Here is a 12,798-nt window from a genome sequence, read left to right as displayed (position 1 = left end):
CTGATGTTAACAAGACTGTGATTGGTTACTCACTTGTCATTCCAAATTGAGTATCCAATCACAAGTTGCAATTTAGCAGGAAGCAGGAAGTGAAGTCTGGAGCAGAAAATACTTAAAGTGCATCAATTTGTCTGAAATTAAATTTAAAAAATCCTTATATAAACTAAATATTTTTTGACCAACTTGAACCATTTCATTAAAAAAAAAAGTTAAATAAATATTATTAACACATCAACTTAAAGGCCTACTGAAACCCACTACTACCGACCACGCAGTCTGATAGTTTATATATCAATGATGAAATCTTAACATTGCAACACATGCCAATACGGACGGGTTAACTTATAAAGTGCAATTTTAAATTTCCCGCTAAACTTCCGGTTGAAAACGTCTATGTATGATGACGTATGCGCGTGACGTCAATCGTTGAAACGGAAGTATTCGGACACATTGTATCCAATACAAAAAGCTCGGTTTTCATCGCAAAATTCCACAGTATTCTGGACATCTGTGTTGGTGAATCTTTTGCAATTTGTTTAATGAACAATGAAGACTGCAAAGAAGAAAGTTGTAGGTGGGATCGGTGTATTAGCGGCTGGCTGTAGCAACACAATCAGGAGGACTTTGACTTGGATATCAGACGCGCTCTCCGACGCTAGCCGCCGACCGCACGGATGATCGGGTGAAGTCCTTCGTCGCTCCGTCGATCGCTGGAACGCAGGTGAGCACGAGTGTTGATGAGCAGAGGAGGGCTGGCTGGCGTAGGTGGATAGCTAATGTTTTTAGCATAGCTTTGTGAGGTCCCGTTGCTAAGTTAGCTTCAATGGCGTCGTTAGCAACAGCATTGTTAAGCTTCGCCAAGCTGGAAAGCATTAACCGTGTAGTTACAGGTCCACGGTTTAATAGTACTGTTGATCTTCTGTCTATCCTTCCAGTCAGGGGTTATTTCTTTTGTTTCTATCTGCAGTTAAGCCCGATGCTATCACGTTAGCTCCGTAGCTAAAGTGCTTCGCCGATGTATTGTCGTGGAGATAAAAGTCACTGTGAATGTCCATTTCGCGTTCTCGACTCTCATTTTCAAGAGGATATAGTATCCGAGGTGGTTTGAAATACAAATCCGTGATCCACAATAGAAAAAGCAGAAAGTGTGGAATCCAATGAGCCAGCTTGTACCTAAGTTACGGTCAGAGCGAAAAAAGATGCGTCCTGCACTGCACTCTAGTCCTTCACTCTCATGTTCCTCATCCACGAATCTTTCATCCTGGCTCAAATTAATGGGGTAATCGTCGCTTTCTCGGTCTGAATCGCTCTCGCTGCTGGTGTAAAGAATGGGGAAATGTGAGGAGCCCTTCAACCTGCGACGTCACGCTACTTCTGGTACAGGCAAGGCTTTTTTTTTATCAGCGACCAAAAGTTGCGAACTTTATCGTCGATGTTCTCTACTAAATCCTTTCAGCAAAAATATGGCAATATCGCGAAATAATCAAGTATGACACATAGAATGGATCTATCCCCGTTTAAATAAAAAAAAAATCATTTCAGTAGGCCTTTAACCTACCAAACGAAAATTTGTAAAACAATTTGTGCTGATCTTTTATTATTTATTTCATCAAAATGAGGTCACGTTTTGTAACATAGCTTTTTGAAACAGGGCTCGAAGCATAGTACTGCATGATACTGATAAAGAGTGCTCCCTCCGAGGTCTTAATGAAGGCTCAAGTCCTTCGTTTTGCTCACAGACATTTATTTTAGCCATGTCTTCTTCACGTTACCAACCATGCCAATTTGCCGTCAGAACTAATAAAATAAGCAAACAGAACTTACAATTAGTCTGACATCCAAATAAGAAACACATTGTTTTCACATACATATCAGAAAGTAATCCTACCTCATTGGCCTCACAAACTCCCAGGGAATAAAGTTTATTTTCAATCCGAGACTCCATTAACGTCTTCCACATCAAACACATGCTGCTTCCTCAATTCCGACACATATTAATTGTCCCCCCAACAACGTGACCAATTCGGAACAAAAAATATATTCCCCCTCAATTTACATGGGTTTGTAACAAAAATAAACTTGCATGAATTAACCCAAGGAAATACCTTTGTAATCACATTATGTGTACAATAGTAACTTATATTTATGCATTATATTTATTTATTCTCACTAACTATGAAATTATATTTCAAATATACATGTTGCTGTGAATGTTGTCTGTCTATCTATGTTGGCCCTGCGATGAGGTGGCGACTTGTCCGGGGTGTACGCCGCCTTCCGCCCGAATGCAGCTGAGATAGGCTCCAGCATTTCCCGCGACCCCGAAAGGGACAAAGCGGTAGAAAATGGATGGATGGATGCAGGCCTGGCCCTAACCAATCTGGTGCCCTAGGCAAGATTTTAGGTGGCGCCCCCCCACATCGGCAGTGAAGTGTACATACTCACAAGAAACCAAATAGCTTTGTCTTTGACCTTTTTTTTTACTTAAAGAAAGCACATTAACATATTATATGAGAATGTTATGTTATGATTATCTTTAACCGAATCACAGCAGTGCTCAAATTAAAAAACAGCATTCCCTCTCATGTGATATTGCTTAATTAACATTAATGATGTGCACTTTAACAACTAGGCTTACAACTATACCTAATATATAAAGGGGTGGAAAAGTGACTATTACCTGCAGGGCAAACATTAGCTAACCAGAAGGCAATAACAATGTAAACAGAAAACACCTGCTGAAAAGATCTAATACAAATGTCCCTGAGGAATGTAAGGTGGGAGTACTGTAATTACCTAACGCTACATTATTATTTTCCATAACAATTTAGCCCCCTCCACAATATTAACCCGACATTAAAACAGAACTAGCTATTTATTGATTAGCAATTGCCGAATCATGTAAGATTAGCTTAATGCTAAAAAGCCAGGTTACTATCACATTCTGTAACAGACAAATAATTTCATGTAGGCTAACGTTACCTCCCTGCTACCTCTGTCTTTTTCTCGTTTCTCCTCCTCTTCTTTTCTATTTTTTCTTCCCTGGGCACCTGACAGTTTTGGCTGTTTTGACATCTTGTGTTGATTTTTTGATGCGGTGACGTCCATAAACAGTCATGATACGGGAAGGGAGAGGGCGCACCGTGCGGGGGGAGGGGGGCGTAATGTTGTAACAAATAATATTTCTATTAAATAGGCTTTACTTTGCATTTTAATTAACGTGGGATTATTTTTTGTATTTAGAAATAATAGTACCAACTTTTTTTTCTTTTTTTTTTCTCCAACATTTGTGGCACTGGCGTGGCGCCCCCTGATGGACGGCGCCCTTAGCATTTGCCTATACGGCCTATGCCACGGGCCGGCCTTGGATGGATGTTACTTCTGTCAGCAGCTACACACGGGGTCACATGAGCCACCCTGACATAGCACAGTCCCCTCCCAGGGGGGGCCGCCCCACTGGTACTGCTCTAAAGTAATACTATTCCGACTTAAGTAAAATTTTTGGCTTCTCTACCTACCTCTGCCTAAAAGTGATAATAAATAATAATACAATAAAATTATACAACATTATTTAATATAACATTCACTACTTTAAATAAAGGTAATTTATGTTGATCAGGGACCGTGGTGAAAACTACCAGTTTATACGCAGATGCGCTGTGTGATCCGTGGGGGGCCCTATTTTGTGTGAAGAAGCGCATGTAAAATGTCAATTAATGAATGACATATTTAGTACGAAATTTTACCGCAATCCCAGCCGCTTCCTGCTCCGTCAATGTTAGGAATATAATGGCAGATTTGCCCACATTTTCCCACTGGCTCCCTTGGCGCACATTGTCAGTGCCTCCCTTGGAAGGCAGTCGCACTGGGATCGACTCTTAGTTCGAGTCATGCGAGGGAGGGTTTAATGATGTAATGTTGCACTGAATAGTGAAAAATGTAATAACCATGATTTTTTTTGTAGTGCAAACATGCATCAGATTAGATTCAAGTTTGATTTAAAAAATGCTTACCATAAAAATAGCCTGTTTGACATTTAAAGAAAAAAAACGCTGTTAGGTGAAATGTCCACAAGATGGCAGTGTAGGCAAATGTTCACATTAGTGCAATAATCCTTTGCATAATTGAATGGTCTGAGGTTGTTGAAAGAGGATGAAAAACATTTAGAATAAAACATTTAAGATAAAAAAAAAAGTGGTATCTTGGTGGCATTGTAATAATCAATACACTCCTCCATGTACACGTCATCAAATATTACTGAGCCAAAGAGTTGGACTTTGACAGCAGCTGTAAAGGTGGCAACGTGTTGAGTGATCCCTGATCAAATCATCCTGTGCAACACTGCAGGGCCCTGCCTGCACAGAGCATGTGTCCTTCCACCGCTGCACGACTTTAGCTGCAGACATATTTGCGTGTGGACTTCTGGGTGTTTCCAAACAGCAAGAGGGACAGCTAAAGGGTGGACCATGAGGCTGCCCGTGGAAGTGTGCGTGTTCCTCATCGCCCTGCAGGCTCCTGCTGTTTTGTACACCCTGAACAACATCCCTGCTCTTCAGGAGTAAGTCTGTTTACACTCTTATGGTTTCTCTCTCCATTCTAACACATATATGTTGTCACTAAGCTAATAGCGAGCTGCTGGGTGAATATTTAGACCAGGGGTGCCCATTACGTCGATGGTGGAGGGTGTGTCGGTCGACCGCCAGCCAGGCATTAAAAAAGTAGACCTAAAAATTAGCGATCATCAATCTTCACCAAAGCGTCACTTTCGTCACTTGATTGACATTCACGGCATCCGAGGGTCTTGTGAGATGACGCTGGCTGCTGCCAGATCATTATTAAGAAAAAATGACCGACAGGAAGGCGAGAAACATTTTTTATTTCAACTGACTCTTGCGCCGTACCTGCCGTCAAAACTCTAAAGATCGACTGCACAGTTCCTGTCTTCACAATAAAAGCTCTGCTTCATCCCGCCTGCGCTAACAAAATAAGAGTCTCATAAAGCTGGCGTGCACAACCTAGCAAGCTACGGATTTTGCAGCCAATGAATTTCTTGTAAAGTGTATAAAAAGGAGTATGGAAGCTGGACAAATAAGATGGCAAAAAGCAACCACTGTCATGAGGTATTGGACAGAAAAGAGGACTTTTTTTCTCCTCCATTTGAAAATGTGGACGTTATCATCACTACTGTCTGATTCCAATCAATGCAAGTCATCAGAATCAGGTAATACACCAACTTATATTCTTGTCTTCATGAAAGAAAGGAATCTATATGTGTTAAACATGCTTGTATTAAACACCTTGTGGATGACTACCAAAAGCACCTTATTGTAGTGAAACTTGCCAAGGGACATGTAACCAAATATTAACATTGCTGTATGTATACTTTTGACCCAGCAGATTTTGTCACATTTTTAGTAGACCTATAATACATTCATAAAAGAAACAAACTTCATGTATGTTTTTTGTGACCAACAAGTATGTGCTCCAATCACTCTATTACAAAAAAATAAGAGTTGTAGAAATTCTTGGAAACTCAAGACAGCCATGACATTATGTTCTTTACAGGTGTATGTAAACTTTTGACCACAACTTTATATATATACTGTATATGTGTTTGTGTGTACATATATATATATACACCGTATATATATACATACATATACATATATATATATATATATATATATATATATATATATATATATATATATATATATATATATATATATATATATATATATATATATATATATATATATACATATATATACACTACCGTTCAAAAGTTTGGGGTCACATTGAAATGTCCTTATTTTTGAAGGAAAAGCACTGTACTTTTCAATGAAGATAACTTTACACTAGTCTTAACTTTAAAGAAATACACTCTATACATTGCTAATGTGCTAAATGACTATTCTAGCTGCAAATGTCTGGTTTTTGGTGCAATATCTACATAGGTGTATAGAGGCCCATTTCCAGCAACTATCACTCCAGTGTTCTAATGGTACAATGTGTTTGCTCATTGGCTCAGAAGGCTAATTGATGATTAGAAAACCCTTGTGCAATCATGTTCACACATCTGAAAACAGTTTAGCTCGTTACAGAAGCTACAAAACTGACCTTCCTTTGAGCAGATTGAGTTTCTGGAGCATCACATTTGTGGGGTCAATTAAACGCTCAAAATGGCCAGAAAAAGAGAACTTTCATCTGAAACTCGACAGTCTATTCTTGTTCTTAGAAATGAAGGCTATTCCACAAAATTGTTTGGGTGACCCCAAACTTTTGAACGGTAGTGTATATATACATATATATACGTATATGTGTGTGTGTGTGTGTGTGTGTGTGTGTGTGTGTGTGTGTGTGTGTGTGAGTGCGTTGCAGTGTTGTGATATTTGTGTTTTCTTTACAATGTATTCCTGCAGGTCTTTACCCATCCTGGGACTGGGAGTAGTTGTCCTGGGAACTGTTCTCCTCCTCATCCTCCTCACTGTACGTCATAAACAGACCGTGGATCCTTTATTTTATGGTAAAGACACATTATTATCAAATAAAATATGTTAATTTTAAAAAGTTGTGTTGCTTTTTCCAGTGTTTGCAGAGTTTTCCTTCACTTGCCTGGTGGGCCTGACTAATGCACTGGAGCAAGATGGCTTCATCTCAGGCTTCATGAACTTCTACATCAAGATGGTGAGCTTTGATGAAGCCCCCAAAGAGATGTTAGGTCTAAAGGTACAATATGTCGCCGTGTCCTCAGGGTGAGCCTCATCTGAGTACCGCCTATGGTGTGATGATGTCATACTGGGAAGGCGTGGTTCACTTGGTCCTCTTCCTCACCGTGGTCCACCGCATGTTCACAGGGTAAACACCACAAATGTGAGTAGTCTGCTGGTGTTACTGGAGGTCTTATCAAGTCTCTTGCAGGAAGTCCTACCGCAGTCTGGCTCTGCTGTGGGCAGGGTCCTCCATCACCCACCAACTTGTTCACGTCCTGGGAGTGGTGGTAGGTGAGTACGGCTTCCTGGGATTGTACTGGTGCCACTTGACCGTCACATCAGTCTTGGGAAACTCCAGTCCTCTCACAGACTCGAGTCCTTATGAGTCAGTCAAGGAATACACTTAAGTCACTCATCACAAAGCAACAAGTTCTCAAGACTCGAGTCTTCGTGGAGTACCCATGAGTCAGTAAAAGTCGAGTCTTGTTCAAACCTGTCAGTCAGTAAAACTGGTGTCTTTTTCCAGCACCTGTGACTCAGTGAAACTTGAGTCTTCGTCAAACCCCTTGAGTCAGTGAAACGTGAGTTTTCATCAAGCACATGTGACTCATTTTAACTTGAGTCTCCATCAAGCACTCGTGAGTCTTGGAAATGCGAGTGTTTTTCAACCCGTGACTCAGTGAAACTCAAATCTTCATCTAGCACAAGTGAGTCAGCGAAACCCGAGTCTTTGTCAAACCACTTGAGTCAGTGAAACGTGAGTCTTCATCGAGCACATTCGACTCATCGTAACTTGAGTCTTGGTCAACCCTGGCATCAGTGAAATTTGAGTCTCCATCAAGCACTCGCGAGTCACGGAAACTCGAGTGTTTTTCAACCCGTGACTCAGTGAAACTCAAATCTTCATCTAGCACAAGTGAGTCAGTGAATCCCGAGTCTTTGTCAAACTTGTGAGTCACTGAAATTTGAACACCTGTGACCCCGTAAAACTTGGGTCTTCATCTAACACCTGTGAGTCACAGAAACTCAAGTCTTCGCCAAACCCGTGAGTCAGTGAAACTCGAGTCTTCATCGAGCACACGTGACTCAGTGTAACATGAGTCTTTATCTAACATCAGTAGTGAGTCAGTGAAACTCAGGTCCTCGTCAACCCTGGGGGTCAGTGAAACTTGAGTCTTCATCAAGCACTCGTGAGTCACGGAAACTCGAGTGTTTGTCAACCTGTGACTCAGTAAAACTCAAGTCATCATCTCGCACCTGTGAGTCTTTGTCAAACCTGTGAGTCAGTGAAACTTGAGTCTTCATCCAACATCTGCGAGTCACCGAAACTCGCGTCTTTGTCAAAACCTGTGAGTGGATGAAACTCAAAAACTTTGTCAACCTGTGACTCGCAGAAACTTGAGTCTTTATCTGCTGTAGCATCCGTGAGTCATTTAAAGTTGGGTCTTCCTCCTTGAAAAATAGCCCTGATTGAGTGATTAAAACTAGCAGTCTGAGCAAGTGAATCGTTAGTTTGCTGGGGCAGGAAGAAGAAGGAGAACTGATTAGTCATGCACCAGATGTTACTTGGCTCGTACAAATGTAGTCAGTCCTTTTTGTCCAACATGTCTTGTCTTCCAGATGTGTTCCAAACCAAATTGTCCTATCATAAGTGCATATTTATAACACATTCTGATACTTTTTTAAGGTAAATATGGATCCAATATTCGTCCGGCTTTTTGGCGAAACGCACCTTTCTTCGTAGCACCGTTCTGGGCAGCTTCCGTCCTTTTTGGCAGGCCGAGAGACACGCCCATCGTCCCAGCAGATAAGGTAATGTGGTAATGTGTTCTTATATGATTGTGAACTAGCATGTTTTTGTATTTGGTCACAGAATCTGTTAGGGGATTATTCTATTAAGGAAATATGCCCTTAGATAGCTTCGGGTGCAGATGTCCATCACAGCTCATCCAGCAGAGAGTGGTGGCTATTGCCCCCAGGACAATTGGATTTAAGGAGTGGTTATAAACACATTAGCGACACTTGGTAGGAGCCCCCACAGGTAGGAGTAGAGGTCAGAGGTCGGAGGACACCCGTCTCAAACTGAGCCGAGGAATAAGGTCAGGAAAAAGATTGACTGGCCAAACAACAAACTGGGCTTTGTCAAGACCGGCCGGCCCCAAGGCTAGACCTGCGAAGAGTGGGGGTCTTCGTGTAAGGGGTATTTAGGGACAGTGGTCCGAGAGGACAGCAAGAGAGTAATCAAGACCACACTCTTCCTACTGGAAGCTGCAGACTGAGGCTCACTGAAACAAATAAAGCTTTTTGTTCGACGATTCCTGGTTGAGGATGATGTTGATGATATTTTCAAATCTTCTTGACTAGATTGCAGCAGAGCAAAAGAAAAGTCTACTGTCTCGACCTATTGACCTGCAGCTGTTGGTGTTGCTACTCGGAGTCGCCGCCTTCTCTCTATTTCGAGGCTTTGTGAGTACAACCTTATTTTTATACTTCCATGGAAAATATTGACGGTTGTCGTCTTTCAGGTCGTGCTGGACTGTCCTCTGGACTCCTGCTTCACCTACATTTATCAGTATGAACCTTACCTCAAAGACCCGGTCGCCTTCCCCAAGGTCACGGTGAGTAAGAATAGACACGTTCCACTTTTTCTTTGGCTTTTTGTCTACAACTTTTTTGTCTGCAGGACTTTTTAATTGCTTGTTGTACACATTTGGGTCTTTATGTCTAATACAAACTCACCAAGCAGCTGTCAAGTTTAAATGAACTGTCCTAGATTAGCTTGACAGGGTCCAACAAAATAATAATAAGACAAAAACTGAAGCAATTTTCCCATTACAAATAATGCAAATCAAATTAGTCTGGTCCAAACACCCTTGATATAGACCCATTTTATCAAGGATAATTATATTTTTGTATGCAGGAAACAATGCACAAATAAATATGATGACTTAAATGGACACACCATCTTCTACTTTTGACTTGTTTTTTCCAATTTATCTTATTTACAAAAAAATCCCACAGGATGTTAATCTAATGAAGAAAATAAATTAATTAATTTATCAATTTACAAAGCAGTTGAGGAGATACAACAATTCAATACTAAAAAAGAAAAAAGAAAACTTAATAGCAACAAACAACAGTATCAATAACAATAATAATAATAATGATAACATCAATAATAGTAATAATAATAAAAAGTCATGATCAATAGAGCGTTGATTCACCAGAGCAACTATGGACAGAAAAGGTCATCTTTCTTTACACAGCTGGAACACAAAGTGTTAATGCATGTTTATGGTGAATATGAACACTTTTTTTATTTTTTATTTTTTTTATAGATGCAAAAGTAATACAGTGAAACAATATTGGACTACAATGCATGGATGCAGTATTTTACTGAAAAGTGGAGAATTTGTATGGAAAAAAATTGTAAGTAAATTAGTGAATATATTATTTATATTTACAATAATGAAAAAAACTAAAACAATTATTTGTATTTTTTAAAAATGTGTTTAATATTTAATTATGACTAAAACAGATTAAATAAATAATAATAAAATAAATCAAGGTAATACGTATATCATATATACACTACCATTCAAAAGTTTGGGGTCACCCAAACAATTTTGTGGAATAGCCTTCATTTCCAAGAACAAGAATAGACTGTCGAGTTTCAGATGAAAGTTCTCTTTCTCTGGCCATTTTGAGCGTTTAATTGACCCCACAAATGTGATGCTCCAGAAACTCAATCTGCTCAAAGGAAGGTCAGTTTTGTAGCTTCTGTAACGAGCTAAACTGTTTTCAGATGTGTGAACATGATTGCACAAGGGTTTTGTAATCATCAATTAGCCTTCTGAGCCAATGAGCAAACACATTGTACCATTAGAACACTGGAGTGATAGTTGCTGGAAATGGGCCTCTATACACCTATGTAGATATTGCACCAAAAACCAGACATTTGCAGCTAGAATAGTCATTTACCACATTAGCAATATATAGAGTGTATTTCTTTAAAGTTAAGACTAGTTTAAAGTTATCTTCATTGAAAAATACAGTGCTTTTCCTTCAAAAATAAGGACATTTCAATGTGACCCCAAACTTTTGAACGGTAGTGTATGTATGTATATATTCATACACACATATATACAAATGTATATATTCATATACACATATATACAAATGTATATATTCATATACACATATATACAAATGTGTATATAATATATATATATATATGTATATATATATATATATATATATATATATATATATATATATATATATATATATATATATATATATATATATATATATATATATATATATATATATATATATATATATATATATATATATATATATATATATACAGTACAGGCCAAAAGTTTAGACACACCTTCTCATTCAATGCATTTTCTTTATTTCCATGACTATTTACATTGTAGATTGTCACTGAAGGCTTCAAAATTATGGATGAACACATGTGGAGTTATGTACTTAACAAAAAAAGGTGAAATAACTGAAAACATGTTTTATATTCTGGTTTCTTCAAAATAGCCACCCTTTACTCTGATTACTGCTTTGCATACTCTTGGCATTCTCTCCATGAGCTTCAAGCACACCTGTTAAGTGAAAACCATTTCAGGTGACTACCTTTTGAAGCTCATGGAGAGAATGCCAAGAGTGTGCAAAGCAGTAATCAGGGCAAAGGGTGGCTATTTTGAAGAAACTAGAATATAAAACATGTTTTCAGTTATTTCACCTTTTTTTGTCAAGTACATAACTCCACATGTGTTCATTCATAGTTTTGATGTGACAATCTACAATGTAAATAGTCATGAAATATATATATATATATATATATATATATATATATATATATATATATATATATATATATATATATATATATATATATATATATATATATATATATATATATATATATATATATATATATATATATATATATATTTATATATACTGTGTATATATATATATATATATATATATATATATATATATATATATATATATATATATATATTACATTCTACTATAATTACTGTATTGAATTAATAACCCCCTGGCACTGTATTGTACTATTTTTGTACTTGTTTTACCGGTAATTGTCCTTGTTCATATGTTTTTTAGTAAATGTTGAAATTTATAAATATAGGTGTATATACATTTTTTTATAAAATAAAAAAATAAGTCCAGTAAAAAATAAATAAATACATAAATAAATAAAATGTCTACTTTCAGCGAGGCGTATGCAACACTGTGCACATAATATTGCAAGTTTATTGTTCAATATTAATCTGCCACCCACACTACACAATATCGAGCCTATAATGTGCAACACTTTTTATCTTTATTTCATTCATTTGTTTTTTTCTCTGCAGATGCTGGTCTTTTTGTTCTACGCCGTGCCCCTGCTGACGGTCCTTGCCTACGGCCTAACAACACCAGGCTGCAGCTGGATGCTGGACTGGTCTCTCTTCTTGGCTGGAGCCACATGCCAGGTAAGGTTTTGAACAATTCATGGTGTATTTTCAGCACTCCAAGGCTACTCTCTGGTCTCCGGCAGGCTCAGTGGTGCCACACCGGAGCGTCCGTGCACTCCCGCACTCCCTTCACGTACCGAGTCCCGGCAGACAAATTGTGGCCTGTTATCATCCTCAATGTGCTGCTGGCCGCCATTCCGGCTCTGCTGGCTTTGCGCTGCCACACCAACCCTGCTTACTTCATGAAGGCCGTGCCCACAGGACACAGCAGTGACACTAAGAAGGACAACTAAAGGGTTGTCAAGACTAAAGTCTCAGGGAAACCTGAAGGACGGCTGCTTTTTTTTTGTGAGTGAGTGAGTCACCTTGTGCAGCAAGCACTCCCTGCATGGACTGCTGGACCCTGATAAGAAGTCCCTTCGTGGGGGTGAGGGCTGCGAATCTGCTATCTGCCTCAAGGTCACCCATGCAAAATTCCACTTTTAGTTGATTGCATCATCACCATCCAGAGCATGGAAATGACTCATTATTCCAACTGTTCTGCTCTTTATACTGAATAATAAAAGGTGAATATTATT

At 38.7% G+C, this 12,798-nt stretch overlaps 1 protein-coding gene across 1 annotated transcript; it reads left to right on the top strand.

Moving 5' to 3' along the window:
• The first annotated feature begins 4,292 nt into the window (after positions 1–4,292).
• On the top strand, positions 4,293–12,798 carry tm6sf2a (transmembrane 6 superfamily member 2a). Its single transcript, XM_062023534.1, has 10 exons — positions 4,293–4,558; positions 6,423–6,526; positions 6,590–6,687; positions 6,755–6,858; positions 6,922–7,004; positions 8,401–8,525; positions 9,078–9,179; positions 9,239–9,331; positions 12,119–12,238; positions 12,304–12,798. Exons 1-10 carry the CDS (start codon positions 4,467–4,469, stop codon positions 12,511–12,513), a joined length of 1,131 nt encoding a protein of 376 aa, XP_061879518.1. The 5' UTR covers positions 4,293–4,466; the 3' UTR covers positions 12,514–12,798.

The sequence above is a fragment of the Entelurus aequoreus genome, linkage group LG16 (genome assembly GCF_033978785.1).
Source record: "Entelurus aequoreus isolate RoL-2023_Sb linkage group LG16, RoL_Eaeq_v1.1, whole genome shotgun sequence".
Taxonomy (NCBI): domain Eukaryota; kingdom Metazoa; phylum Chordata; class Actinopteri; order Syngnathiformes; family Syngnathidae; genus Entelurus; species Entelurus aequoreus.
This window is presented reverse-complemented; position numbering and strand designations above follow the sequence as displayed.

Bases quoted from the DNA above. Each gene is read 5' to 3' on its own strand.
- tm6sf2a (XM_062023534.1), top strand. From the start codon at position 4,467: ATGAGGCTGCCCGTGGAAGTGTGCGTGTTCCTCATCGCCCTGCAGGCT. The intron at 7,005-8,400 runs GTGAGTACGGCT...TACTTTTTTAAG, and splicing joins CGTCCTGGGAGTGGTGGTAG to GTAAATATGGATCCAATATT. The intron at 8,526-9,077 runs GTAATGTGGTAA...CTTCTTGACTAG, and splicing joins CCATCGTCCCAGCAGATAAG to ATTGCAGCAGAGCAAAAGAA.